The sequence below is a fragment of the Triticum aestivum genome, chromosome 2B (genome assembly GCF_018294505.1).
Source record: "Triticum aestivum cultivar Chinese Spring chromosome 2B, IWGSC CS RefSeq v2.1, whole genome shotgun sequence".
Lineage (NCBI taxonomy): Eukaryota > Viridiplantae > Streptophyta > Magnoliopsida > Poales > Poaceae > Triticum > Triticum aestivum.
The window spans coordinates 353,179,278-353,207,240 of record NC_057798.1 but is presented as its reverse complement, the minus strand read 5'-3'; the positions used below and the strand labels follow the sequence as shown (position 1 = coordinate 353,207,240).

At 50.3% G+C, this 27,963-nt stretch overlaps 1 protein-coding gene across 1 annotated transcript in view; it reads left to right on the top strand.

Moving 5' to 3' along the window:
* Positions 1-26,629, top strand: part of LOC123041234 (uncharacterized) — a gene marked incomplete at its 3' end in the record, with an annotated part of 47,766 nt that extends 21,137 nt beyond the window's left edge. The window contains exons 2-4 of the mRNA XM_044463896.1: positions 15,237-15,246; positions 26,257-26,406; positions 26,470-26,629. Of these exons, the coding sequence (XP_044319831.1) occupies positions 15,237-15,246; positions 26,257-26,406; positions 26,470-26,629 (320 nt within the window). The remainder of the gene's footprint in view (positions 1-15,236; positions 15,247-26,256; positions 26,407-26,469) is intronic.
* Between the last annotated feature and the right edge of the window lie 1,334 nt (positions 26,630-27,963).

Here is a 27,963-nt window from a genome sequence, read left to right as displayed (position 1 = left end):
GACTGTTGGACCGTGAAGATACAAGACTCAAGACTTCGTCTTCTGTCAGGATGAGACTCTCCTTTGCGTGGAAGACAAGCTTAGCGATCCGGATATTAGATCACCTTCTTTGTAACCGACTTTGTGTAAACCCTAGCCCCCTCCGGTGTCTATATAAACCGGAGGGTTTAGTCCATGGACAAACAATCATAATCATCATAGGCTAGCTTCTAGGGTTTAGCCTCTACGATCTCGTGGTAGATCAACTCTTGTAATACTCATATCATCAAGATCAATCAAGCAGGAAGTAGGGTTTTACCTCCATCGAGAGGGCCCGAACCTGGGTAAAACATCGTGTCCCTTGCCTCCTGTTACCATTAGCCTTAGACGCACAGATCGGGACCCCCTACCCGAGATCCGCCGGTTTTGACACCAACGTTGGTGCTTTCATTGAGAGTTCCCCTGTATCGTCGCTTCAAGGCTTGATGGCTCCTTCAATCATCAATAACAACACGGTCCAGGGTGAGACTTTTCTCCCCGGACAGATCTTCGTGTTCGGTGGCTTCGCACTGCGAGCCAATTCGCTTGACCATCTGGAGAAGATCGACAGCTACGCCCCTGGCCATCAGGTCAGGTTCGGAAACTTGAACTACACGGCTGATATCCACGGAGACTTGATCTTTGACAGATTCGGGCCTACGCCAGGAGCGTCGGACAGTCACGACGAGCACGGCTTAGACCTGCTGTCGGAAAATACTCGGGATATCGCACCTGCATGAGCTCCAGACCTAAATCCGGGGCAGATTGCGTCGTCCGGGGACGGGTGGATAGACCCTGCCTTTGAGGCCGCACACTCATCGGCGGTAGAGCCAAACGCAGACTCCACCCCAAGGAAGCCTGTGTTACCGGACCCCCCGACTCGTGTCCGGCTATAGGTTCCAGATTGCATGCCCCCGAGCCTGCCGAATCTGGTTGCGCTCCGGTAATGGAGTTTACCCTGCGGATATCTTCCAGCACTCGCCCTTTGGCAACATGCTGAACTCATTAAAATTTCTCTCTTTGTCAGGAGACTCCTGGCCGAACTATGTCCGGCTCGAGTGGGAAGCAGGCGACGAGGAAATTCGTTGCCCACCCACCACCCACTTCATTGTCACTGTCGATGATTTGACCGATGTGCTTGACTTCGACTCTGAAGACATTGACGGTGTGGACGACGATGTAGAAGAAGAACGGGAACCAACACCCACGGGGCGCTGGATAGCCACCTCCTCATATGATATATATATATATATATGGTGGACACACCCAAAGAAATCAATGGAGATGATGCAATGGAGGATAGCCCCTCAAGGAAGAAGGCGAAGTATGAACATCATTAGCGTTGCTCCAAGCCCCGCCACAACAATACCGGCACAGGAGTCAAAATCAATCCGGATGGTGCCGAAGATGAATACAATCCCGATTAGCCTACCTTCGAGCAAGCCGGACAAGCGACGGACGGATACTTGGAGGAGGACAACTTCATGCCCCCCTCCGAAGACGAGGTGAGCCTCGGCGACGATGAATTCGGCGTGCCTGAGGATCCCGTAGGGCAAGTTCGCTTTAAGCAACGGCTTATGGCCACAGCAAAAATCTTGAAAAAGAAGCAACAATGGCTCAAAGCTGATGAAGATTTGCTCACAGACAGATGGACCAAGGTCCTGGCAATTGAGGAATACGAACTCGACCACCCCGCCAAAAGGTACACAAAGCACAATTTGCTACCTTAACCTAAGAAGGAGGCCCTAAAGCCCACACCCCGATGCCAATACACCACGGTCCAGGGCAATACGCAGGAAACGAGAGGCAACATCCATAAACCTCGATGCAACAGACATAAGCATCACAAAAATAATGATGACGACCAAGATAAGGGAGTTGGTACCGAATTCTGCGACCCCCTGTCCGGCCAGCTGAAACAAAACAGCTCAGGCCCATCCGGCGCGAGCAACATACTCGACCAACCATGTCAAATTCATGGTACCCCTAGAGTGGCGGCCAAGCATACCAATAGAGAATGTCGGATCCTCAAAACAAAATGACCGGTCGGGTGCGAGAAACAATGAAAGGAGGTCTCAAACAACGAGAAGCCCAGACCACCAAACATGGCGAGGTCAAAGGAAGATCCTCTGCAGTACAAAAATACGGCCAACCATCCTCGATCACATCGATCGTCCGGACAATATCAACCATAGCAATTTAATTGCACTTACTATCAACCCAATAGTTTTTGGGTTCCATCCCACACGAGCCCCTATAGGCATAAACAGCGGCCCAAACTCGCTGCACCAAGAAAAAATTTCCAGATAGGTATTGACCGCTCGAGGATCAAACCCATTAATAACATCTTCTAAAAGATGTTGTCTCAGGTGCAAAGGCCAAGTTTTACAGGCCCACCACCCTAGAGGTTGTCTTCGGATCACCAAACAAATACCATGCGGAAGAATAAGTCTTCGGCATTGTCCCCTTATATAGTAACTACCATATACTATCGGGACGAACCGCGTTGGCTAGAATCAACGCGGTACAACATCAGGCCAAATCCACGTGACATGGTCACAATTATGGGCAAGGCCGCACTCCACCCTAAGAGTGGAAATTATACCGCCGCTGATATAGCGAGTTGTGCCCGTTTATCGAACTTCGATTCAGTAGCCAACCACCCGGACACCAATTGAGGAGTCCGAGCTACTTTACGGCATGATAGCCTGGCTCGACCAGGCCCCGATCAGGCATCCGCGGTTCAACCACCATATGGCATGCAACTACCTCTAAGCATTTGTCTTTACAGACTGACTTTTACGCAGAACAGGACTGGCGACATGGAATCAGCTCAGATGCACAAGGCGGGAACACATAAGTACCCCCCAAGGAGACAGTCCGGATACACTTCGGATCCACACTCAGCCTCCTCTAGTCCGGCCACGACAGGTTCCGCCAGCACACCTCTTTTCATAAGCATAAACCGTACTCATACGCATAAACATGTCACTCTACTACAATACGTAGACTAAAATAACACTCACCGGCCGTCGTTCCTCATTGACGCTCTTTTCTTCGTCATAACGGCACCCGCACATAGTGTCATTCCCCACTATGCCATGGGCTTCATAGTACTCATAATATGGCAACAAAGTCCGGCCACCTTTTTGGTCGCTCGGCACCCCGAACTTATAGCACTATATGCATCAACTCTGAATCATGTCTTGGGTCATTAGTTGGGTTTGCCCGGCTCCCATGTTTTGGTACCTTACGTTCCGCTCCATCGGCTAAGGTAGCGCCGGGAGAACTACTGTGATTGTGTCCCGGTTCTTCCGGACGACCACCTCAGTAGAGAAAGCCGAAAACTGACTGTCATGATACGGCGAGAGCTGGTCAGCTGTTCGAGAGGTTGTAATATCTTTAAAGATTTATTCCGCACAATGCCATAATAAATACAGAGTGCGACGGATCGGTTTTCCGATAAGGCGCCGTTAGAGCCCCTCGTACGGTCTTCCGAACACCAGGGGCTGCGCCTACCATACTCGAATTCCTATGGCTAAGTGAGAGTGATAAAGCCCTATAGTCTGATTGCCTGGTTCGTGGTGATGAACACCTCCTTAAAGGACCCAACAATGGGATAAAGAGTGTTCAGGTATGTCCCGAACACCCCCGTACTTTTTACGGTGGGGCAGAAGCCGACGACTGACCAACTCTCAGGATTTACACATACTAAACGGCCGCATAGGAAGGAAAAAACTCTCATATAACAGGCAATAAATAAGAACAGTGCCATTATCCCGCATTACAAAGGACGGCATGACTGCATTCATGGAAATATAGTGTCTTTGGTACACTATTCCGCCACAAGGCGAGCTCCTTTTAGGACACTCTCATAATACAATTCGGGCTTGTGATGGTCCTTACTCTCCGGTGGTCCCTCAGTCATCATCTTTTCAGCATCAAGTTTCCCCCAGTGCACCTTCGCGCGGGCAAATGCCATGGGTGCACCTTCTATATAGACCGACCGCTTAATGACTTCGAGCCGAGGGCAAGCACCAACAATCCGCTTTGCGAGTCCGAACTAACTGCTTGGAATCGGCTCAGCGGGCCACAGCTGGACAACTAAGTCCTTCATGGGTAGTTTGGCTGCCTAATGCAGTTCAACCAGCTGCTTTAGCTGATCGATAAAGGGCATCGGATAATTCGACGCCAAATACTGCGACCAGAAATGCTTCTCCGCAGACTTCTTCTCTTCAGTCTGGTAGAATTGGGCAGCATCAGATATGCTGTGCGGCAGGTCCGCAAACGCCCCTGGAGAAACAAGAATTCAGTTTGTTGCTTAGAGTTCCTCCCATTACTATGCCAAAAATGCTTTGAGTACAAAAAAGCCTTACCATCCGCAACCCTCCGTGCCTCCTGAATGTCCTTCAGAGCACCTCGGGCTTCTTCCTGAGCATCATTTGCGGCTTGGAGAGCTTGGGCGAGTTCGGACTCTTTCCCTTCTAGACTCTGCTCTAAGATCTCGCTCTTCTTCACGGCATCCTGGAGCTCACGCTCAGCTTCAATGACCCTGGCCTCGTGCGTCTCGTGAAGAGCCTGCTCTGCGGCGGCCTTCTTGTTGGCTTTGGCCACATCCTTCTTTAGTGTGTCAATTTCGGCACTCGCTCTAAAGCATACAATACAAATATTTTCATCAGGCACAACTACTCATTCGTGCTGAACTTAGGACAAGGTTTCGACATGCCTTGCTTGTCCACCAACTGCTTCTTCACGCGTTCAAGTTCTTCTTCGGCCCGTTCCAGACTCTGCTTTAGTCCGGACACCTCCGCATTATGAGAGGCGGTCGTCGCTACAGACTCCTGTTTTCAAACAAAGGGATATATGTCATTAACTGAGTCTCCTACGAAGTAGAAATTTGATCCCCTGTTCGGCTCTCTCTCTCTTTCACCGGAATGTGCATTAGGGGCTACTACTCATATTATGACAATCTTCAAAGGTTTCTAAAAACATACCTCAAAGCCTTTTATAAGGCTAAGGCATGATTCATTCAGTCCTCTTTTAGCGGACTGAATCTTTTCAATCACCACGCCCATGAGGGCGCGATGTTCATCGATGATGGACACACTCTTTAGCACTGTCGATAGGCTGCCCGACAACTCTGCTTGGACAGAGGTTGCTGGCGGAGCGGGCTTGCCTCCCTCCGTCAAGGGGGGCTGCTTGCCCGATCCTGGAGCTTTAAAGGTCTCCATGACTATGTCCGGCTACACGCCGAATCTAAGATCACCCCCACCGTCGACGAGCATGGGAACCGCTGCTCCCGTGTATCCGGCCCCAGAGATATGCCCTCCCTGGTCCGGGTCCCGCTGATACGACACCTCGGTGTCACACCTAGTGTCGGTGTCAAAACCGGCGGATCTCGGGTAGGGGGTCCCGAACTGTGCGTCTAGGCGGATGGTAACAGGATACAAGGGACATGATGTTTTACCCAGGTTCGGGCCCTCTTGATGGAGGTAAAACCCTATGTCCTACTTGATTGATATTGATGATGTGGGTATTACAAGAGTAGATCTAGCACGAGATCAAGGAGGCTAAACCCTAGAAGCTAGCCTATGGTATGATTGTTGTCCGTCCTATGGACTAAAACCATCCAGTTTATATAGACATCGGAGAGGGCTAGGGTTACACAGAGTCGGTTACAATGGTAGGAGATCTACATATCCGTATCGCCAAGCTTGCCTTCCACACCAAGGAAAGTCCCATCCGGACACGGGACGAAGTCTTCAATCTTGTATCTTCATAGTCTTGGAGTCCGGCCGATGATGATAGTTCAGCTATCCGGACACCCCCTAGTCCAGGACTCCCTCAGTAGCCCCTGAACCAGGCTTCAATGACGACGAGTCCGGCACGCATATTGTCTTCGACATTGCAAGGCGGGTTCCTCCTCCGAATAATTTATAGAAGATTGTGAACACCAGGATAGTGTCTGGCTCTGCAAAATAAATTCCACATACCACCATAGAGAGAATAATATTTACACAAGTTCAATCTGCTGACGTATTTTGTGGCGTGACGTCATAGCACAACCAAGCCTTTACTCGAATTGTTTTAGTTGTACCACCTCAGCGCGTTTAGCGAAGCGGTTTCCTTGGCACGTCTTGTCTAAGCAGAGATCATGTTCCCCTTATTCCGGGATTCTCATCAATATGGACGTGGGTAACCCAACCGCGCCATTGATTGCGGCGCTTGAGAGATAAGCGAGTTTTATCTGGCCGGTGGGGACGCATGGTTTCGTCCGCCCATATAAGGGGATAAAGATCCACCCTTTTACCTATGCCTTCTTCCTCCTTTGCTTATCCATCTCCAGGAACTCGAGCTCCAACGCCCAAGTCCGCACATCTCACCTCAACCTTCTCCAACTATGTCCGGAGCGGGAGGCAAGTGGATGGCCTCCTCCGTTACGGAGAGGCACATCCAGAAGCTGCGCAGCGCCAGATATCTGTCCAGCGACATTGCACACCGGCTCCCTGACGAGGGGGAGCTCATCCCCACCCCCAGGCCCCATGAAAGGGTAGTATTCCTTTCTCATTTCCTCTGCAGACTGGGCTTCCCACTCCATCCCTTTGTCCGGGGGCTCATGTTCTACTACGGCCTGGATTTCCATGATCTGGCCCCGAATTTCATCCTCAACATCTCGGCGTTTATCCTCGTGTGTGAGGCCTTCCTCTACATCCAGCCCCACTTCGGCTTGTGGCTCAAGACCTTCAGTGTCAAGCCGAAGGTTGTGAAGGGCAGCCAAGCGGAGTGCGGAGGCGCCATGGTGGGCAAGATGCCCAACGTTACTTTGGTCGAGGGCACCTTCGTGGAAACCATTAAGGGGTGGCAATCGGGGTGGTTCTACATCACCGAGCCGCGTGACCCTGAATGGGCAGCGGCCCCTGAATTCAGATCTAGCATCCCCATACGGCTCACCTCCTGGAAAGAGAGTGGCCAGACATGGGGTGATTCGGAGGAGCTGACCGGACTCCAAGCCTGCATCCAAAATCTAGTGAACAAGAATCTCAAGCTTGTCAACGTAGTCCAGGTCATGCTCATCTGCCGGATTCTCCCGTGCCAACAACGGGACTTCAATATGTGGGAGTTTGATTCGGTGCAGCACCAGACTTTGAGCAGGCTCTTCGACACTACGTACGAAGAGGCCTGGAGGGTGCTGTTTAAGGGCACCGAGGCTCCCGCATCCGCTACCGAAGATCACGGATTCAGCTCGCAGCGTCCGACTAGCGAGGTAAGCAATTTTACCCTTTACGGGACACTTGTTTTCCATAGTTTGACTCTATGCGGGATCTAAACTCCCTCTCCTTTGACAGGACTGGCTGAAGAAGGCCGAGCAGACTAACTGTCCGGCCCCTTTGCCAGAAGACCCAGCGGACGCCCGCTTAACGGGACTGCTGGTTCCGGCACCCCACGTGGTGCCGGAGAAGAAGGCCAAGAAGAAGGCCATGAGCACTCGAAAGAGTTCCCGTTTTCAGGTGTCATCGGACATATCGTCCGGTGACTCCGAGGCAGACTTCTCCCACGAAGGTGAGGAGGAGAAGAAAGAGGCCTCTCCCCCAGCGAGGGGAGGGAAGAAAAGGAAGGCCTCCCCAGCGAGGGAGGCCGAAGGGTCCAAGAAGGGAAGGACTCTTCCCCCGGACTGCTCTACCAATGCCGGCGATGACGACGAGGACTGGCCTTCAAGGGCCAAGCCCCCGGCGAGATCGTAAGTATCCGGACTCCCGAATAACTTCATGATTTTTCTTTTCGCCACATGGTGTCTATCTAATGCCGCATACAACCCTGCAGTCCGCCCAAGGATGATCTCCCCGCTTCGTCGAGCAGGGTCCTTGGGTGCGTCGGATATGGATTCCCTTCCAACCGCCTCCACCCCCCGTGATGCGGACGATGCAGAGGTGGGATCCCGGGAAGGGACCCGCCAGGAGGAGAAGGCCCCGGAGGTGCCGCAAGGCAACCTCCCGGACTTTGCACCGGACTCCGCACCAGAACCTGTAGCGGCCCGGAGTCCGGCGGGTGGCCCCTTCGTAAGAAGGGCAAGACCATGACGCCAGTGGCCTCCGTCCAACCGGAGGCGCCGGATAGCTTGCTGGAGGCGCTCAACGGCGCTTCCATCAAAGAGGAACACCACACCGTCATGAGTGCGGTGATTCAGAAGGTTCAGCTCGCCAAGAGCGGGCTGACCGAAGCCTGCAGCAGCCTTCTAATAGGCTTTGAGGTAAGAATTTTGATATATGTAAAATAGTACCGCATAGACAGTAGCCCCTGATGCTCGGTTCGGTGTTCGGAAAGAAAAGCCAGACTGAGGATCTAAAAAGATATACGCAGGAGTCATAAAAAATATGTCAATATGGGATGGCAGGCTGTGCTGCTGACCTCTGCCGCACTGACTGCGGAGGTCAATACTTTGAAGCAAAGCCTCGAGCGGTCCGAGAACGAGCTCGGCCATGCCAAGAAGCTGCTCGAGGACAAGGAAGGTGAGTAACACCTTATTAAAATTGTACCTTATAGAAAAGGATTTGGTTGCAAGAAGAATGACAAGGATAACATGGGTATTGCAGGGCTACAGACGAGGTGGTGACCTTGAAAGAGGCGGTCTCCGCGGCCGAACGTAATGCGGCCGCGGAGTGCACCAAGCAAGAGAAGCAGGAGGCGCGGGTGGCGGAGGTACAGCAAGAGCTCCAGGCTCTCGTGGAAAAACATGAGAGTTTGGAGCGCGACTCGAAGACTCGAGAGTCCGAGCTTGCATCGGCTCTTGAGAGTGCCAAAGCCGCTAAGGCCAAAGCCTATGAGGCCCTCCAGGAAATCGAGGCGTTGAAGAAAATAGTGGCGGGTAAGGCATTTTTCATGCAAAGCAAGCATGTGAGTGTGAATTACCTATCACTTACTCGAATTCAGAGCTCTCCAGGAGCGTTCGCATATCTGCCCCGCAGCGTGTCCGATGCTGCCGCTTTCTACAGGGCCGAGGAGGGGAGCTTGATGGAGAAGGTCTTCTGGTCTCAGTATGCTGAGGCCGGACATCCGGTGCCCCTTAGCGACCAGCTGAAGCAGCTGGTCGAGCTCCACAAGGTGGCTGAACAGGCCATGAAGGGCCTCATTGTTCGGCTGTGGCCCAGGGAGGCCATGCCTGGGAGCTACTTCGGCCTAGTGCGGCGGCTGGTGGATGCATGTACATGGGTTGAAGTCATCAAGCACTCCGCCTGTATTGAAGGTGCCCGTCGGGCCCTTGCCCGCTCAAAGGTGCAATGGGGCAAGATGGATGCTGAGAAGCTTGTGACGGACGCGCCACCGCCGGGCAAGGAGTATCGCACGCCCGAGATGTATTATAAGAGTGTCCTGAAGGGTGCCCGCATTATTGCAGGTGAGTGCTCCAAAGATGTAATATTTGAGTAGACTCGCATTTTGCTATCATGTGCGCTGAAAACTTTGTTCATATGCGCTAAGCAACGCTTGTTAATTTAAAATATTACCTTCTGTGCGGCCGTTTATCAAATCTGAGAGATGGCAAGTCATCGGCTTCAGCCCCCATGCCACGAGTGCTGGGGTGTTCGGGATAAATTTGAGCACTCTTGTTCCCATTTTTGGGTCCATCTAGGGAGGCGCTGAACACAACGAACGAGGCAACCGGACTTATAATGCTTGAACACTCTCACTTAGCCATAGAATTCTATAATTTTAAATTTCGGCGAAGCCCCTAGTGTTCGGAAGGCCGAATTTGGGGCGCTATCCACGCCTGGGCCGGACAAAGCCGGTTCCTCGCTCTAAGCGGCATAAGTCTTTAGGGACTCGAAAAAAACCTCTCGAACAGCGACCGGCTCTCGCCTCATCATGACGGTTAGTTTTAGCTTTCTCCACTGAGGCGCTCGCCCAGCTCAACTGGGGCGCAATCGCAGTGGTTCTCCCAGTGCTACCTTAGCCGATACAACGGAACGTAAGGTACCAAAACATGGGAGCTGGGCAAACCCAACTATTGACCCAAGACATGATTCGGAGCCGATGCATATAATGCTATAAGTTCGGGGTGCCGCACTTGTGAAAGTGTTCGGACTTATCACTCCATGATGCGGGAAACATAAGCCCCTGGTGTATTTAGCCGTACCAAAGTGTATGGATGCACCATGTCATAAATGAACATATGTATAAGAAAGAAATGCAATTATAAGCAAAAAGGTGTTGCATTGTTTATTCAAGAAATACTGCCGTGAATGAAGAACGATACAAATAGTGCGGTAAGCAAGGGATGGGACTATTAAACATGTCCCCCTCCAGGGGTAGGCTGTGGAATGGTGTATAAAACAGATTTAATGCTCGTAATGGAGACCACCTGGATATTCGTCGTAGCCTTTCTCCTTCCCTGGCTGTTGCATCGTGAGTTCGGCAGGTCTACTGCCGGACAGGGCCTCTGATGAACGGAGTCCTGTGGGTAAAAAAAGAAAAAGAGAGAAAAAAAGAACGACACACTTGAGAGCCCTTAGTGAGGTTAAGCCGCATTCTGGGCCTATCGTGGTCGTGCCCCTCCCCCTATGCCTATGGTATCTCTAGAGCGTAATGATGTACGCGAAGGACCAGTCTTGCAATTTTGCAGGGGCTGGGGTTGGGGCCGCATTGCTACGTGTGCTTGGAATGTGCCAGGTGGTCTTGTTGTAGGTTACTCCGGGCGCGTTTAGCCGTGTCCGGTCGCTTAACGGCCGGACTCGAGAATTTCCTTAATAGGCTGCACTGTACTTCTTCTACGAGAGCCGCTGTATGTTCCTCCGTTCGGAGAGAGCGTTCAGTGTTTCCGTTGACCGTGATGACTCCTCGAGGGCCTGGCATCTTGAGCTTGAGGTATTCGTAGTGCGGCACCGCGCTGAACTTTGCAAACGCGGTACGTCCGAGCAGAGCATGATAGCCGCTGCGGAACGGAACTATCTCGAAGATTAACTCCTCGCTTCGGAAGTTATCCGGGGATCCGAAGACCACTTCCAGTGTAACTGAGCCTGTACAATTGGCCTCTACACCTGGTATGACGCCTTTAAAGGTCGTCTTTGTGGGTTTAATCCTTGAGGGGTCTATGCCCATTTTGCGCACTGTGTCCTGATAAAGCAGGTCCAGGCTGCTGCCGCCGTCCATCAGGACTCTGGTGAGGTGAAATCCATCGACGATTGGGTCTAAAACCAATGCGGTGAATCCGCCGTGGCGGATGCTGGTGGGGTGGTCCCTTCGATCAAAAGTGATCGAGCAGGAGGACCTTGGGTTGAACTTTGGGGCGACTGGCTCCATCGCGCATACATCCCTGAGTGCACGCTTCCGCTCCCTTTTGGGTATGTGGGTTGCGTATATCATGTTCACTGTCCGCACTTGTGGGGGGAAACCCTTCTGTCCTCTATTGTTCGGTGGTCGGGTCTCTTTCTCGTCATCACTATGCAGCCCCTTGTCGTTGTTTTGGGCAATTAGCTTGCCTGCCTGCTTGAATACCCAACAGTCCCTGTTGGTGTGGTTAGCTGGCTTTTCGGGGTGCCATGTATCTGGCACGAGTGATCGAGTATTCGGTCCAAATTGGACGGACCTGGAGTAGTTCTTTTGAATGGCTTTTTCCGCTGACCGGGTTTAGAGCCTCTGAATCCGGCATTGACTATCGTATCCTCATTATTGTCGCCGTTAATGCGGCGTTTGTTCTTGTTGTGACGCGACCTGCCATTGCGGTCCTTGATATCCGGACTGCCAGAATTTTTGCTGAGGTTGTTGCTGCGGGCTAGCCAGCTGTCCTCTCCCGCGCAGAAGCGGGTCATGAGTGATGTGAGGGCTGCCATGGATTTCGGCTTTTCCTGTCCCAGGTGTCGGGCAAGCCACTTGTTGCGGATGTTATGTTTGAAGTCCGCGAGGGCCTCCGCATCCGGACAGTCGACGATTTGTTTTTTCTTAGTTAAGAACCGTGTCTAGAATTGTCTGGCCGATTCGTCTGGCTGCTGAATTATATGGCTTAGGTCGTCAGCGTCTGGTGGTCGCACATACGTGCCCTAGAAGTTATCAAGGAATGCGGCTTCTAGGTCCTCCCAACACCCAATTGATTCTGCTGGCAAGCTGTTGAGCCAATGCCGAGCTGGTCCTTTAAGCTTGAGTGGGAGGTATTTGATGGTGTGAAGATCATCACCGCGGGCCATGTGGATATGAAGGAGATAGTCTTTGATCCAAACCGCAAGGTCTATTGTGCCATCATAAGATTCAATATTCATGGGTTTAAACCCTTCGGGGATTTGATGATCCATTACTTCATCTGTGAAGCATAGTGGGTGTGCGGCGCCACTGTATTGGGCTATATCACGACGGAGCTCAAAAGAGCTTTGTCTACTGTGTTCGGCCCGGCCAGACTTGCTGTGTCCGGCGCGACGGTTGTTGTCACGTATCATGGGGCACCCACGCGATCCGTAGATCGATCTTGATTGTCTTGCCTTATCCTCCAATATATCTCGCAAGTCCAGAGCGTTCCCTTGTGGCCTTGTGCTTTTCGAGCGATGCCGGGGTACGGTTCTAGTGGAGGGCCTAGAGGCCTCTCTGTCGCGGCCACGGGGTGGTCGGTCAGCCGTATTGTGCGCTGGTGATGCAGGTTCATATGCCTCCTCCTCTAATCGGGGGAGCAACTTGCGTTTGGGGTAGCTTTTGGAGGGGCGTTTGAGCTCATGCTCTTCGGCCGCAAGGACTTCAGTCCATCTATCGGCTAGCAAATCTTGATCAGCTCTAAGTTGTTGCTGCTTTTTCTTGAGGCTGTTTGCCGTGGCCATAACCCGGCGTTTAAAACGCTCTTGTTCGACGGGATCCTCAGGCGCGACAAATTCGTCATCGTCGAGGCTTGCCTCGTCTCCGGAGGGAGGCATGTAATTATCATCCTCTACCTCTTCGTCTGCCGCTCTCTCATGAGGGCTGGCTTCTCTGTCCTCCTGTGTTGAATCTTGCTAGAGGGGGTTGTCTTCGGCACTGTCTGGGGTATTATTATCTCCGGTGCCGAAATCTCCATTCTTGCTGTGGCGGGATTTAGAGCGGCGCCGCTAACGCCGGCGCTTGGGCTGTTTCTTGGAGGGGTCATCCTCCGCTGTTCCTTCGCCATTCCCATCCTTTGGGATATCCACCATGTATATGTCATATGATGAGGTGGCTTTCCAGTGCCCAGTAGGCGCTGGTTCTTGGTCGTCTCCGGCATCGTCGTCCATACCGTCGATGTCTTCAAAGTCGAAGTCTAGCATGTCGGTTAGATCGTCGACAGTGGCTACTAAGTGGGTGGTGGGTGGGCTTTGAATTTCTTTGCCGTCCGCATCCCAACCATCCTGACCGCAGTCCGGCCAGGGCTCTCCTGATAACGAGAGATACTTTAGCGAACTCAGGATGTCGCCGAAAGGTGCGTGTTGAAAGATGTCCGCAGCAGTGAACTCCATGATCGGCGCCCAATCGGATTCGATTGGAGGGGTCGCGGGAGGTTCAGAGTCCGGCGAGGAGTCCGGCACCTCGGAGTCACGAGCTTCACAAGGGACAAGGCCAGTATTCGGCTCCATCGCCGTAGAGGTTGCAGCCCCCGAGGCGGTGTCTAGCCACCCATCCTCGATCTGCGCAGCCGGCTCCGAATCGTGGGTCGGAGCGGGCTCGTGTGCGGCCTCCAGGGCACTGTCCGGCTGCAGAGCTAAATCATGCCCACCGTGATAGTGCGGCGCGCTCGGCTGTGGCTCGAATCCATCGAAGATCAAGTCTCCGCGGATGTCAGCCATGAAGTTCAAACTTCCAAATCTGACCTAACAGCCAGGGGCGTAGCTTTCGATCTGCTCTAGATGGCCAAGCGAATTTGCCCGCAGTGCAAAGCCGCCGAATACGAAGATCTGTCCGGGGAGAAAAGTCTCACCCTGGACTGCGTCGTGTTGATGATCGAAGAAGCCATCGAACCTATCGGTGACGACACAGAGGAACTCTCAATGAAAGCACCAATATCAGTGTCAAAACCGGCGGATCTCGGGTAGGGGGTCCCGAACTGTGCGTCTAGGCGGATGGTAACAGGAGACAAGGGACACGATGTTTTACCCAGGTTTAGGCCCTCTTGATGGAGGTAAAACCCTACGTCCTGCTTGATTGATATTGATGATGTGGGTATTACAAGAGTAGATCTACCACGAGATCAAGGAGGCTAAACCCTAGAAGCTAGCCTATGGTATGATTGTTGTTCGTCCTATGGACTAAAACCATCCGGTTTCTATAGACACCGGAGAGGGATAGGGTTACACAGAGTCGGTTACAATGGTAGGAGATCTACATATCCGTATCGCCAAGCTTGCCTTCCACGCCAAGGAAAGTCCCATCCAGACACGGGACGAAGTCTTCAATCTTTTATCTTCATAGTCTTGAAGTCCGGCCGATGATGATAGTTCGGCTATCTGGACACCCACTAGTCCAGGACTCCCTCACCTAGGCTTTGGGGAAGGGGCCTCTGGAGGCGTCTCGCTCTCCAGGGCATCTGAGCTCAGCAAATCCTCCGATGAGGACTGTCTGGCGTGGGACCTCGTCGGGCTGCACAAAGTATGGCGACAATTAAACTACTACATCCTAATAACCCCGAGCACGTAGGCGTGTTCGGATTTCGTGTACTTACGACTTTACCAGGGGCTGGGCCCTAGGATCCCACTCCGGGCTGCTACTAGAAGCCGTGGTGGACGCCTCCGGGAGGGAACTTTTCCCCCTCTTTGGCAATTCGGCTCCAGGGATGAGGAAGCCGTCCTTTTCTTCCCCCCCCCCCCCCCGTGGAGGACTCGTCTTCTTCCACCTCCTCTTCGTCTTCGTAGGAGGGATGGGCGCTGGAGTCTTTGGATTTTGTGTCTGAAGCATCGCGGCGACGGAGGCCGCTCCGAGTTTCCTTGACCTTCTTGGAGGCCTCTTTCTTCGGCACCTCGTAAGGCGCTGGGACCAGCATCTTCGTCAGAAGAGGTCCCGTAGGTTCCTCCGGCAGCGGGGCCGGACAGTGTATCCGTCCCACCTTCTTCGTCCATTCCTGGGATTATTGTAGAAAGCATGATGAAGGCGTCTCCCTCGGGATATGCCGGCTAAACATAACAGTGACTTACCGGACTTGTGGAGCGGGACAGTTGATACCCGCGGTCCTCGGCGGAGCCCGACCATGGTTTGCCGGACTTGAAGAGCACCTTCCAGATGTCCTTGTGGGACGAACCGTAGAGCTCCCGTAGGGTCTGGTGCTCGGCTGGGTCGTATTCCCACAAGTTGAAGGCTCAATGCTGGCAAGGGAGAACCAGGCGAACTAACATCACCTGGACTACATTGACGAGTTTGACATCCTTATCTACCATGCTCTGGACGCGCGTTTGGAGCACTGACAACTCGTCGGATGAGGACCAGTTCAGGCCCTTCTTGGGCCAGGACGTGAGCCCCAGTGGGGCTCCGGATCTGAATTCAGGAGCAGCGGCCCACTTTTTACCATGCGGCTCGGTGATATAGAACCACTGCTGCTGCCACTCCTTGACGGAATCATTGAAGGTGCCTGTCGGCCATGTGACCTTGGGCATCTTGCTCACCATGGCGCCGCCGCACTCGGCGTGCTCGCCATTCATCACCTTGGGCTTCACGTTGAAGATCTTCAACCATAAGCCGAAGTGGGGCGAAATACGGAGAAAGGCCTCACACACGACGATAAACGTCGAGATATTAATGAAAGAAACAGGGGATAGATCATGAAAATCAATCCCGTAATAATACATGATGTCACGATCAAATGGGTGAAGGGGAAAACCGAGCCTGCAGATAAAATGAGGAACAAACACGACCCTCTCGTGTGGCTCCAGAGTGGGGACGATCTGTCCCGCCGTCGGATGGCGGTGGCCGATTTTCTTGGCCAGGTACCCAGCCTCTCGGAGCTTTTTGATATCCTTCTCCCGGACGGTAGAGGCCATCCATTTGCCTCCTGCTCCGGATCCGGACATCCTTGGTGAACTTCTCTTCGGCGGAGAAGATGAGTGCTTGGGTGCTAGGGCTTGAGCAAAGGGGAATGGACGAGCGGAAGGGAAAGGCGTGGGTAAAGAAGAAGAGACCTTATCTCTTTATAGAAGCAACAAAAGCTTTTGCGCCTCCCTACTTGCCTGGTGGAACCCTCTCATTCCCCACTCGCCACGATTGGGAGAGCGATTGGGCTACCCGTGCCCGTATTGATGAAAGCCCCGCAATAAGGGGAACATGATCTCTGCTTTGACAGGACGTGCCGAGGATGTCGCCTCGCAATATGTGCGGTGGTTGGTTGTGGAAAGACGGTTCAATAATGACTCGACCATGATGCTATGTCATGTTGTCTAAATATGTCAGCGGATTACATTTGTGGAACATCGATCTCTCCATGACGGCATGTGAAAATCATCTTGCAGATCCGGGCACGATTTAAGTGTTCGGTAATTACTTTGGAGTATTCGGAAATGGAACCCGCCTTGCAATGCCGAAGACACTCTACACGCCGGACTCATCGTCATTGAAGCCTGGTTCAGGGGCTACTGAGGGAGTCCTGGATTAGGGGGTATCCGGACAACCGGACTATATACTTTGGCCAGACTGTTGGACCGTGAAGATACAAGACTGAAGACTTCATCCCGTGTCCGGATGGGACTCTCCTGTGCGTGGAAGACAAGCTTGCTGATCCGGATATTAGATCTCCTTCTTTGTAACCGACTCTGTGTAAACCCTAGCCCCCTCTGGTGTATATATAAACCGGAGGGTTTAGTCCATGGATAGACTATCATAATCATCATAGGCTAGCTTCTAGGGTTTAGCCTCTATGATCTCGTGGTAGATCAACTCTTGTAATACTCATATCATCAAGATCAATCAAGCAGGAAGTTGGGTTTTACCTCCATCGAGAGGGCCCGAACCTGTGTAAAACATCGTGTCCCTTTCCTCCTGTTACCATTAGCCTTAGACGCACAGATCGGGTAAAACATCGTGTCCCTTGCCTACCCGAGATCCGCCGGTTTTGACACCAACAACAGTCACGGTTACACACACAGTTGGTGTATTTTAATATGAATATGGTGTCAAGTTCTCTACAACCGGATATTAAAAATTCCCATATGCCACATAACCACGGGCACGGATGCACCAACCTAGCCTGATAGGAGTCGCACGTACCTCGTTCTCAGGGTACACCGGATGAGCATAGCATACAACAACTAAGACTCGATTTGCCCCGGGGGAAGCCGCACACGACTCTAGTTTGGGACCAACACCATCAACACTACCCCCCCTGTATTATGTTCAATTAAGAACCCTCGGGGACATGACCCCTATGGATATTAACTAATTAATTAATTCGATGTTATTATGTTGGCAAAAGGTAAAACCAATGTTGGGCCATACTGTCAAGAGGGGCATGTTGGGGATATAACTATTAGGTATGACCCGCCCAGGAGGGGCTGGGTTATACCCACAAGTATTCTTGAAGCACAAGACCAAGGTTGAGGGTGGCGGTTCAGTAAGGGCCGAAAGCCCAGAGGCAAATTAAGGCCCGTAGTGATAAACTGCCATATGTATGTGACTTGTATTGTAAGGCAAGAATAGTTAAGAGACCGAGTTGGACACTATTTATGAGCCCGCAGGGACTCTGTGAGCCGCTAGGCGTCGACCTCTGTATAAAAAGGGACGACCCGGCGGTGGTTCAGGGCAAGTAACATCAGATCGAGAGCTAGTTCAAGCGATTCCGCTCCCTAGTAATCGAGTGATAAGCAATCCCACTCAAAACTGGATCGTAGGCTTTTACCTTCACCGTAAGGGGTCCAACCAATATAAACCCCATGTCCTTTGTCCCGATTAACCCCTTTAAGCTTCCTAGTTGTGATGGCTCCACGACTAAGTCCTTTCACTAGGACATCTAACGTGGCAATTCCACGACAGTTGGCGCCCACCATGGGGCCAGCGCACGGTGGATTTGAGTTCTTGAAGGGCAGTTTCGAAGGGCTCAAGGGATACGCTGTGGGTTGGATGACCAAGAGTCATCGCGACAAGATCTACATCGACGATGTGGGCTGGGGCCCCGACGCCGGCTCAATTGAGTATGGGTATCGGGTCCCCTTCGGCGGAATCCATGTCTTCATCGGCAAGATCGGTGAGCCGTGCCCTGAGCCGGACATCTGCACCGACCTCGTCGAGACGGCTCAGCGTGCGAGACCCACCAGGGCTCTGCCTGCTATGAAGTGTGACTTCGTGGGATGCATCCATGGAGGACTCTTTGAAGGATCTGCATCTGGCGGTGAGACGACCATCTATTATGATGGTGAGTCGTCCACCGACGAGACGGATTCGTTGTATCAACTACAAGACGGTGGGCTTGGGGGCTGTTCCAATGGTAGCAGTATTCTGGATCGGCTTGAGCCGCTGAGTAGGGTCGGAATCTTCATGGCTGGCACACAACCTATCCAACACTCCACAACTATGGCAGCAATAACCTCCGGGTCAGCAATAGCCAGGGCAGGAGGCCCTATGCGCTCGCCGGCTTAGGTGTTGATGGATCTCACGGATAAGATGACCCCTCTGTTAACCGCCGCGGTCAACCCGGTTGATAAAGCTCAACATGATGCGGAAGTGGCACAGTTAAAACTAGATATAGTGCAGGCTAAAGAAGATCTGGCAGCAGAAGATGTCTGGATGACTACAGAGCGGACGGCTCTGGACACTCAGGCTCAACGGATTCAGGCACAGACTTTCTGGCTCATGATGGATTAGAACGCATCCAATGAGGTCATGAGGAGAAGATACCAGAAGACTCCGTCTCGGCTCCCTCCGGTTTATGATCCTCGAAACCTCTTCCATACACCCGATGCAGGGCCCAGCAACCCGCCGGAGATAGATCGGGTTGCAGCGCCCGGGGTTGGAATGCCGGTTCAACCATAGGTGATGGGGCCTCCCCGTATGAATACTGCTCCACCTCAGTATGTACCAACACCACCGGGTCATTATTCTAACCCGTTGGAGAACATGATCACTGCGGCGGCATGACTGGCGGCTCTCCCGATGGAGGGCGACTCTCCAACGGTTGTTGAAACCCACAGGGTCAGAGAACTTCTTCAGACGGATTTAGCACAACAGGAGGGGTACTCGTATAGCCGGGACAAAATTCATTCAGCCCCTCGTCCAAGCCGGAGCCTGAGTTATAGCAGGCACATGGACACAGCAGCCGTTTCAAGCAACGCCCAGCGCCGTAACCAGCCAGGCGGGCATGACCTGACACGCAATGGAGCCTTTAACTTGGTGGATCAGGACAAAATACGTCAAGAACTTGAGCGGGCGGCTCAGCAGGCGGCTCAGCTGACGGCTTACCAGCATTTTCCGATTTATCCGACGACTTTTATTGAGGCAGGTGTGGCCACCAGGACCACAGGTGTCCCCTGTCTGCTGTCCGCTCTGCGTAATGAGCGTTTTCCCAAGGATTTCAAAGGACCTAGGAAGGTGCCTAATTATATGGCTGACTTACAGCCTGGGGCATGGATTGAAAGCTACGAGATAGCTATGGAGTTACTGGAGGTTAGTGACGATGTGATGGCCAAGTACTTCACCATGATGTTGGATGGGACCGCCCGCACTTGGTTGAAGGGGCTACCGCCTAATTCCATCAGTTCACGGGCAGAGTTAAAAGCCCAGTTCATTCAGAACTTCAAGGATACATGCAAACAACCCATGTCGATTGTGGATTTGACTAGTTGCAAGCAGGAGGAGGGCGAGTCCACAACCCATTGGGTGCGCCGAGTCAAGTCCATAATACATTCGTCTGATAAGATGGATGCAGGCTCTGCAGTCTTAGTGTTGGAGAAAAATTGCCATTTTCAGCCTCTGAAGATGAAGCTTGGGCGGCTCAAGCGCGATTGTAATGATATGGGTACGCTGATGGCGGCTCTGGTTAAGTATGCTGAGTCTGACAGTACCAAGGATCCTGAGTTCGATGATGAAAAGACAGGGAAGGGAAAGAAGAATGGCAACGGCAAGGGCCCTCAGCATAACCCAGCAAATCAAGGAGGTAATAAACGTAAGGCTGATGGTAGCTTGGAATTTGTGGCTAACACCAATGCACAGGGTAACAATCAACGACGTAAGGGGAGACCACCTCCCCGGTCCGGTGGGTCAAGCCCAACGCTTGAGCAGTTACTATATGAGCCCTGTCCAAGGCATGGCACTCAGCAGAAGCCAGCCACTCATCTATGGAAGGACTGTACAATCATGAAGGCTTTCAAGAATTCCAACATGTTTGACGGTAATCATGGGCAGGGCGGCGGCTGATACATCTCAAACGTATCTATAATTTTTGATTGTTCCATGCTATTATATTACCCCTTTTGGATGTTTATGGGCTTTATTTTACACATTTATATCATTTTTGGGACTAACCTACTAACCGGAGGCCCAGCCCGTATTGCTGTTTTTTTTTGCCTATTTCAGTATGTTGAAGAAAAGGAATGGGCATGATTTTTTGAACAAACGTGATCCAGAGGACTTGGAGTGCAAGCCAAGAAGCAGCCGAGGTGGCCACGAGGGTGGAGGGCGCGCCCACCCCTACAGGACGCGCCTCCTGTCTCGTGGGCCCCTCGGGCGGCCACCGACCTACTTCTTCCTCCTATATATACCCACGTACCTGATAACCCACAAGTGTAGGGGATCGCAACATCTTTCGAGGGTAAAGTATTCCACCCAAATTTATTGATTCGACACAAGGGGAGCCAAAGAATATTCTTGAGTATTAGAAGTTGGGTTGTCAATTCAACCACACCTGGATAACATAGTATCTGCAACAAAGTTTTTAGTAGCAAAAGTGGTATGATAATAAAAGTAACGGTAGCAAAATTAAAGATAAATGTTTTTGGGGTTTTGTAGTAGTTGTAATAGTAGCAACGAAAAAGTAAATAAGCGAAGAACAATATATGAAAAGCTCATAGGCAATGGATCAGTGATGGATAATTATGCAGGATGCGATTCCTCATGTAATAGCTATAACATAGGGTGACATAGAACTAGCTCCAGTTCATCAATATAATGTAGGCATGTGTTTCGTAAATAGTCATACGTGCTTATGGAAAAGAACTTGCATGACATCTTTTGTCCTACCCTCTCGTGGTAGCGGGGTCCTAGCGGAAACTAAGGGATATTAAGGCCTCCTTTTAATAGAGAGCTGAAACAAAGCATTAGCACATAGTGAATACATGAACTCCTCAAACTATGGTCATCATCGAGAAGTATCCCGATTATTGTCACTTCGGGGTTGTCGGATCATAACACATAATAGGTGACTATAGACTTGCAAGATAGGATCAAGAACACACATGTATTCATGAAAACATAATAGGTTCAGATCAGAAATCATGGCACTCGGGCCCGAGTGACAAGCATTAAGCATAGCAAAGTCATAGCAACATCAATCTCAGAACATAGTGGATACTAGGGATCAAACCCTAACAAAACTAACTTGATTACATGGTAAATCTCATCCAACCCATCACCGTCCAGCAAGCCTACGATGGAATTACTCATGGACGGCGGTGAGCATCATGAAATCGGTGATGGAGGATGGTTGATGATGACGACGGCGACGAATCTCCCTCTCCGGAGCCCCGAACGGACTCCAGATCAGCCCTCCCGAGGGAGATTAGGGCTTGGCGGCGGCTCTTTGTCGTAAAACGTGATGAAACTTTCTCTCTGATTTTTTTCTCCCCGAACGTGAATATATGGAGTTGGAGTTGAGGTTGGTGGAGGTCCAGGGGGCCCACGAGATAGGGGGCACGCCCTATAGGGGGGCGCCCCCCTGTCTCATGGACATGCCCTGGGCCCCCTGGTGTATTTCTTTCGCCCAGAAATTCTTATTAATTCCAAAAGGCGCCTCCGTGGATTTTCAGGACATTCCAAGAACTTTTCTTTTCTACACATAAAACAACATCATGGCAGTTCTGCTGAAAACAATGTCAGTCCGGGTTTGTTTCATTCAAATCATGCAAGTTAGAGTCCAAAACAAGGGAAAAAGTGTTTGGAAAAGTAGATACGTTGGAGACGTATCGGTACCCCGAAAACATCCAGGGAGCCAACGAAAAACAATTTCCACCGCCGTAACCTTCTGTATCCGCGAGATCCCATGTTGGAGCCTTTGCTGGCGCTCCGCCAGAGGGGGAATCGACCACGGAGGGCTTCTACATCAACACCATAGCCCCTCCGGTGAGTTGTGAGTAGTTTACCACAGACCTTCGGGTCCATAGTTCTTAGCTAGATGGCTTCTTCTCTCTTTTTGGATCTCAATACCATGTTCTTCCCCTCCCTTGTGGATATCTATTTGATGTAACTCTTTTTGCGGTTTGTTTGTCGAGATCCGATGAATTGTGGGTTTATTATCAAGTTTATCTATGAGAAATATTTGAATCTTCTCTGAATTCTTTTATGTATGATTGAGTTATCTTTGCAAGTCTCTTCGAATTATCAGTTTGGTTTGGCCTACTAGATTGATCTTTCTTGCCATGGGAGAAGTGCTTAGCTTTGGGTTCAATCTTGCGGTGTCCTTACCCAGTGACAATAAGGGTTGCAAGGCACGTATTGTATTGTTGCCATCGACGATAAAAGATGGGGTTTATATCATATCGCATTACTTTATCCCTCTACATCATGTCATCTTTCTTAATGCGTTACTCTGTTCTTGTGAACTTAATACTCTAGATGCATGCTGGATAGCGGTCGATGTGTGGAGTAATAGTAGTAGATGTAGGCAGGATTCGGTCTACTTGTTGCGGACGTGATGCCTATATACATGATCGTGCCTAGATAATCTCATAATTATTCGCTTTTATATCAATTACTCGACAGTAATTTGTTCACCCACCGTGATACTAATGCTATCTTGAGAGAAGCCACTAGTGAAACCTATGGCCCCGGGTCTATCTTTTATCATATAAGCTTTCAATCTACTTTTATTTGCATCTTTACTTTTCCAATCTATATTATAAAATACCAGAAATATATTCATCTTAACATACTATCTCTATCAGATCTCACTTTTGCAAGTGGCCGTGAAGGGATTGACAACCCCTTTATTGCGTTGGTTGCGAGTTCTTTTGTTTGTTTGTGTAGGTGCGTGGGACTTTTGGGGAGCCTCCTACTGGAGTGATACCTTGGTTCTCAAAAACTGAGGGAAATACTTATGCTACTATTGCTGTATCACCCTTTCCTCTTCAAGGAAAACCAACGCAAGCTCAAGACGTAGCAAGAAACACTGAAATAGGTGGCCAGGAGATAGGAGGGCGCGCCCACCCCTCCTGGGCCCATCGAGCGGCCACCGACGTACTTTTTCCTCCTATATATACCCACGTACCCCGAAAACATCCAGGGAGCCAACGAAAAACAATTTCCACTGCCGTAACCTTATGTATTCGCGAGATCCCATCTTGGAGCCTTTGTCGGCGCTCTACCGGAGGGGGAATCGACCACGGAGGGCTTCTACATCAACACCATAGCCCCTCCAATGAGTTGTGAGTAGTTTACCACAGACCTTCGGGTCCATAGTTATTAGCTAGATGGCTTCTTCTCACTTTTTGGATCTCAATACCATTTTCTCCCCCTCTCTTGTGGAGATCTATTTGATGTAACTCTTTTTGCGTTGTGCTTGTCGAGATCCGATGAATTGTGGGTTTATGATCAAGTTTATCTATGAGAAATATTTGAATCTTCTCCGAGTTCTTTTATATATGATTGAGTTATCTTTGCAAGTCTCTTCGAATCATCAGTTTGGTTTGGCCTACTAGATGATGTTTCTTGCCATGGTAGAAGTGCTTAGCTTTGGGTTCAATCTTGCGGTGTCCTTACCAAGTGACAATAAGGGTTACAAGGCACGTATTGTATTGTTGCCATCGAGGATAAAAAGATGGGGTTTATATCATATTGCATGAGTTTATCCCTATACATCATGTCATCTTTCTTAATGCGTTACTCTCTTCTTATGAACTTAATACTCTAGATGCATGCTGGATAGCGGTCGATGTGTGGAGTAATAGTAGTAGATGCAGGCAGGAGTTGGTCTACTTGTCGCGGACGTGATGCCTATATACATGATCATGCCTAGATAATCTCATAATTATTCGCTTTTCTATCAATTGCTTGACAGTAATTTGTTCACCCACCGTAATACTTATGCTATCTTGAGGGAAGCCACTAGTGAAACCTATGGCCCCCAGGTCTATCTTTTATCATATAAGCTTTCAATCTACTTTTATTTGCATCTTTACTTTTCCAATTATATTATAAAATACCAATAATATATTTATCTTATCATACTATCTCTATCAGATCTCACTTTCGCAAGTGGCCGTGAAGGGATTGACAACCCCTTTATTGCATTGGTTGCGAGTTCTTTGTTTGTTTGTGTAGGTGTGTGGGACTTTTGAGGAGCCTCCTACTGGATTGATACCTTGGTTCTCAAAAACTGAGGGAAATACTTACGCTACTATTGCTGCATCACCCTTTCCTCTTCAAGGAAAACTAACGCTAGCTCAAGACGTAGCAGCGGCTCAGGTGGCGGCGGTTTTCATGGCCCGGGCGGCGGTTCAAATTCCAATTTTCACAATTCTCAGGGTAATCAAGGGGGTCATAACCAGCAATCTGGCCAGGGTGGTCAGCAGCAGCAACGGCAGGGTGGATACCAGAGCCATCCAAAGCAGCTAAACAGTGGGCAATATCATGTGTTCATCACCAGTTTGTGTAAACGAGACCAGAAGCTTCATAAGAGGGTTGTGAACGTTGTTGAGCCAGCAGTTCTTCGTTATTTGAGATGGTCTGAGCAGCCTATTCTATGGAGTAGGGAGGATCGCCCTCCCCGGGTTGATAATCCGGGTCACTTGGCCTTGGTGGTAGCACCTCAGGTTGGTGGATACAAGTTCACTAAGGTGCTCATGGACGGAGGCAACATCATTAATATCTTCTTTTATGAGACCTTTCGCTGCATGGGTTTGACTGACAAAAATCTCAAGACTTCCAACACTGTCTTTCACGGAGTGGTTCCTCGTAAGTCGGCATACCTAGTGGGTAAGATTGAGCTAGAAGTGGCCTTTGGAGATGAACATGATTCTAGGGCGGGGAAGTTAACCTTTGAGGTGGTAAAAACCAGAAGCCCGTATCGCGCCCTCTTTGGGCGGCCGGCTTATGCCAAGTTCATGGCGAGGACGTGTTATCTTTATTTACAACTCAAGATGTCGGGTAGTAAAGGCACCACCACAGTGCATGGGAGCCGGAAGATAGCCTTGGAATGTGAGGAAGGCGATGCCACTTATGCTGAATTTATTTGTGCGACAGAAGAGTTGAAGTTCTACAAGGACAATATTGACCCGACAGATATGACGTCTTTGAAAAAGCCAACCACAAAGCATGAACCGGTAATGAAGTTTAAGTCGCCCGATGATACTAAGCTTGTTGACTTTGTTCCAAGCGACTCATCTAAGCTGTTCAGTATCAGTGCCAATCTGGATCCCAAATAGGAAAGCGCGCTCATCAAGTTCATCCGTGAGAACAGGGACATCTTTGCATGGAAACCTTCTGACATGCCGGGTGTACTGAGAGAACTCGCTGACACACTCTTAATATTGATCCAAAATTTAAGCCGGTCAAGAAGTTTCTTCGGTGGTTCAATGAGGAGAGGCCTAAGGCCATTGGTGAGGAAATAGCCCGGCTCTTGGCGGTTGGGTTCATTGTTGAAGTTTTTCATCCAGAGTGGTTGGCTGACCCGGTGCTTGTTCTTAAAAAGAACGGCACTTGGCGTATGTGTGTGGATTACACGGACCTAAACAAAGCTTGTCCGGCTGATCCCTTCGCTCTCCCTTGTATTGATAAAATTATTTATGCTACGGCGGGTGGTGAGCATTTGAGCTTTTTGGATGCTTATTCTGGTTATCATCAGATCAAGATGGCAGTTAAGGACTAGGAGAAGATGGTGTTCATTACTCCGTTTGGATCCTTCTGCTATGTATCTATGCCTTTTGGGCTCAAGAGTGCCCAGGCGGCGTACCAGTGGTGTGTGCAGAATTGTCTTCATAATCAGATTGGGCGCAATGTTCATGCTTATGTAGACGACATCGTAGTGAAATCCAGAGAGAAGGAGATCTTGATAGATGATCTGAAGGAGACCTTTGAAAATCTTCGGGTCTACAAGATGATGCTTAACCCGACCAAGTGTGTTTTTGGCATGCCTACAAGCAAGCTTTTGGGTTTTCTGGTTTCTAACAGGGGCATCGAGGCTAACCCGGAGAAGATCAAGGCAATCACCTCTCTGTCTAAGCCGGCGTGCATCAATGATGTTCCGCGTTTGGCGGGTCAGATCGCTGCTTTAAGCCGGTTCATAAGCCGGTTAGGTGAGAAGGCCATACCACTGTATCAAATGCTGAAGAAGACAGATGACTTTATCTGGAGTGACGCTGCCAACACTGCCTTTGAAGATTTGAAGAGACAGCTAGTTGAGCCGCCGGTCCTTGCTGCTCCCTTTGATAAGGAGCCATTATTATTATATGTGGCTGCTAACACATGGGCTGTCAGTGTGGCCATCATGGTGGAGCGCAAAGAGGCTGGCAAAGAGCATCCGGTTCAATAACCGGTTTATTATATCAGTGAGGTACTTATTGAGTCCATGCAAAGGTCATTGGTAGAAACTCGTTTATGGGGTATTCATGGCAAGCCGGAAGCTTAAGCAATATTTCCAGTGTCATCCCATCACTGTGGTCAGTTCTGCTCCTTTAGGAGATATCATTCAAAAGAGAGAAGCCACATGACGAGTCGCCAAGTGGGCCATTGAGCTTGGGCCTCATGGTTTAAAGTACGTGCCACATACTGCTATCAAATCTCAAGCACTGTGGACTTCATCAATGATTGGACCAGTTGTGATGATGCAGAGGACCTGGTCAGTAAATGTGACGGCTATCAGAAGTTCTCAAGACGTGCTCACATGCCGGCTCAAGAGTTGAGGATGATTCCAATTACTTGGCCGTTTGAAGTCTGGGAGCTTGACATGGTTGGGCCTTTCAAAAGGTCCAAAGATAAAAGACCCACCTTTTGGTGAAGGTTGACAAATTTACAAAGTGGGTTGAGGCAGAGCCAGTTAGTAAATGTGATGCAGCCACGGCGGTTCAGTTCATGAAGAAGGTGATATTTCGCTTTGGTTTTCCACACAGCATTATAACTGACAATGGTACTAATCTGTCTAAAGGTGCCATGGAGGAATTTTGTCAACGTGAGCATATTCGGCTTGATGTTTCATCAGTGGCTCACCTCCAATCCAATGGTCAAGCTGAGAGAGCCAGTCAGGAAATCTTGAAAGGCATCAAACCTTGGCTTTTGGTCCCCTTGCAACGGACGCTGGGTTGTTGGGTTGAGGAGTTACCCTCTGTGATATGGAGCATCAACACTACTCCCAACAGGTCTACGGGTTATACGCCTTTCTTCATGGTCTACGGAGCTGAGGCGGTTCTCCCTAGTGACATACGTCATGACTCGCCCCATGTAGCGGCTTATGTTGAGGCAAAAAATGAACAAGCGCGTCAGGATGCACTTGACTTGTTGGATGAAAAGCGTGACTTGGCAGCAGCTCGCTCGGCAATTTACCAACAGGACCTGCACCGCTATCATAGCCGTCGGGTTAGGTCCAGAACCATTCAGGAAGGTGATTTGGTGCTCCGGCTCATCCAGGATCAAACTGATGCACACAAGTTATCCCCACCTTGGGAAGGGCCCTTTGCGGTCAGCAAGAACTTGAACAACGGGTCATACTACCTTATCGATGTTCGAGAGCACAAAGAGTCACGTATGTCAGAGGAGGAGACCCGTCGGCCGTGGAATATCACTCATCTTCGGCCTTACTACACTTGAGCCACCGGCTCTCATGATGTACATATTTTGACGAGGTATATATTA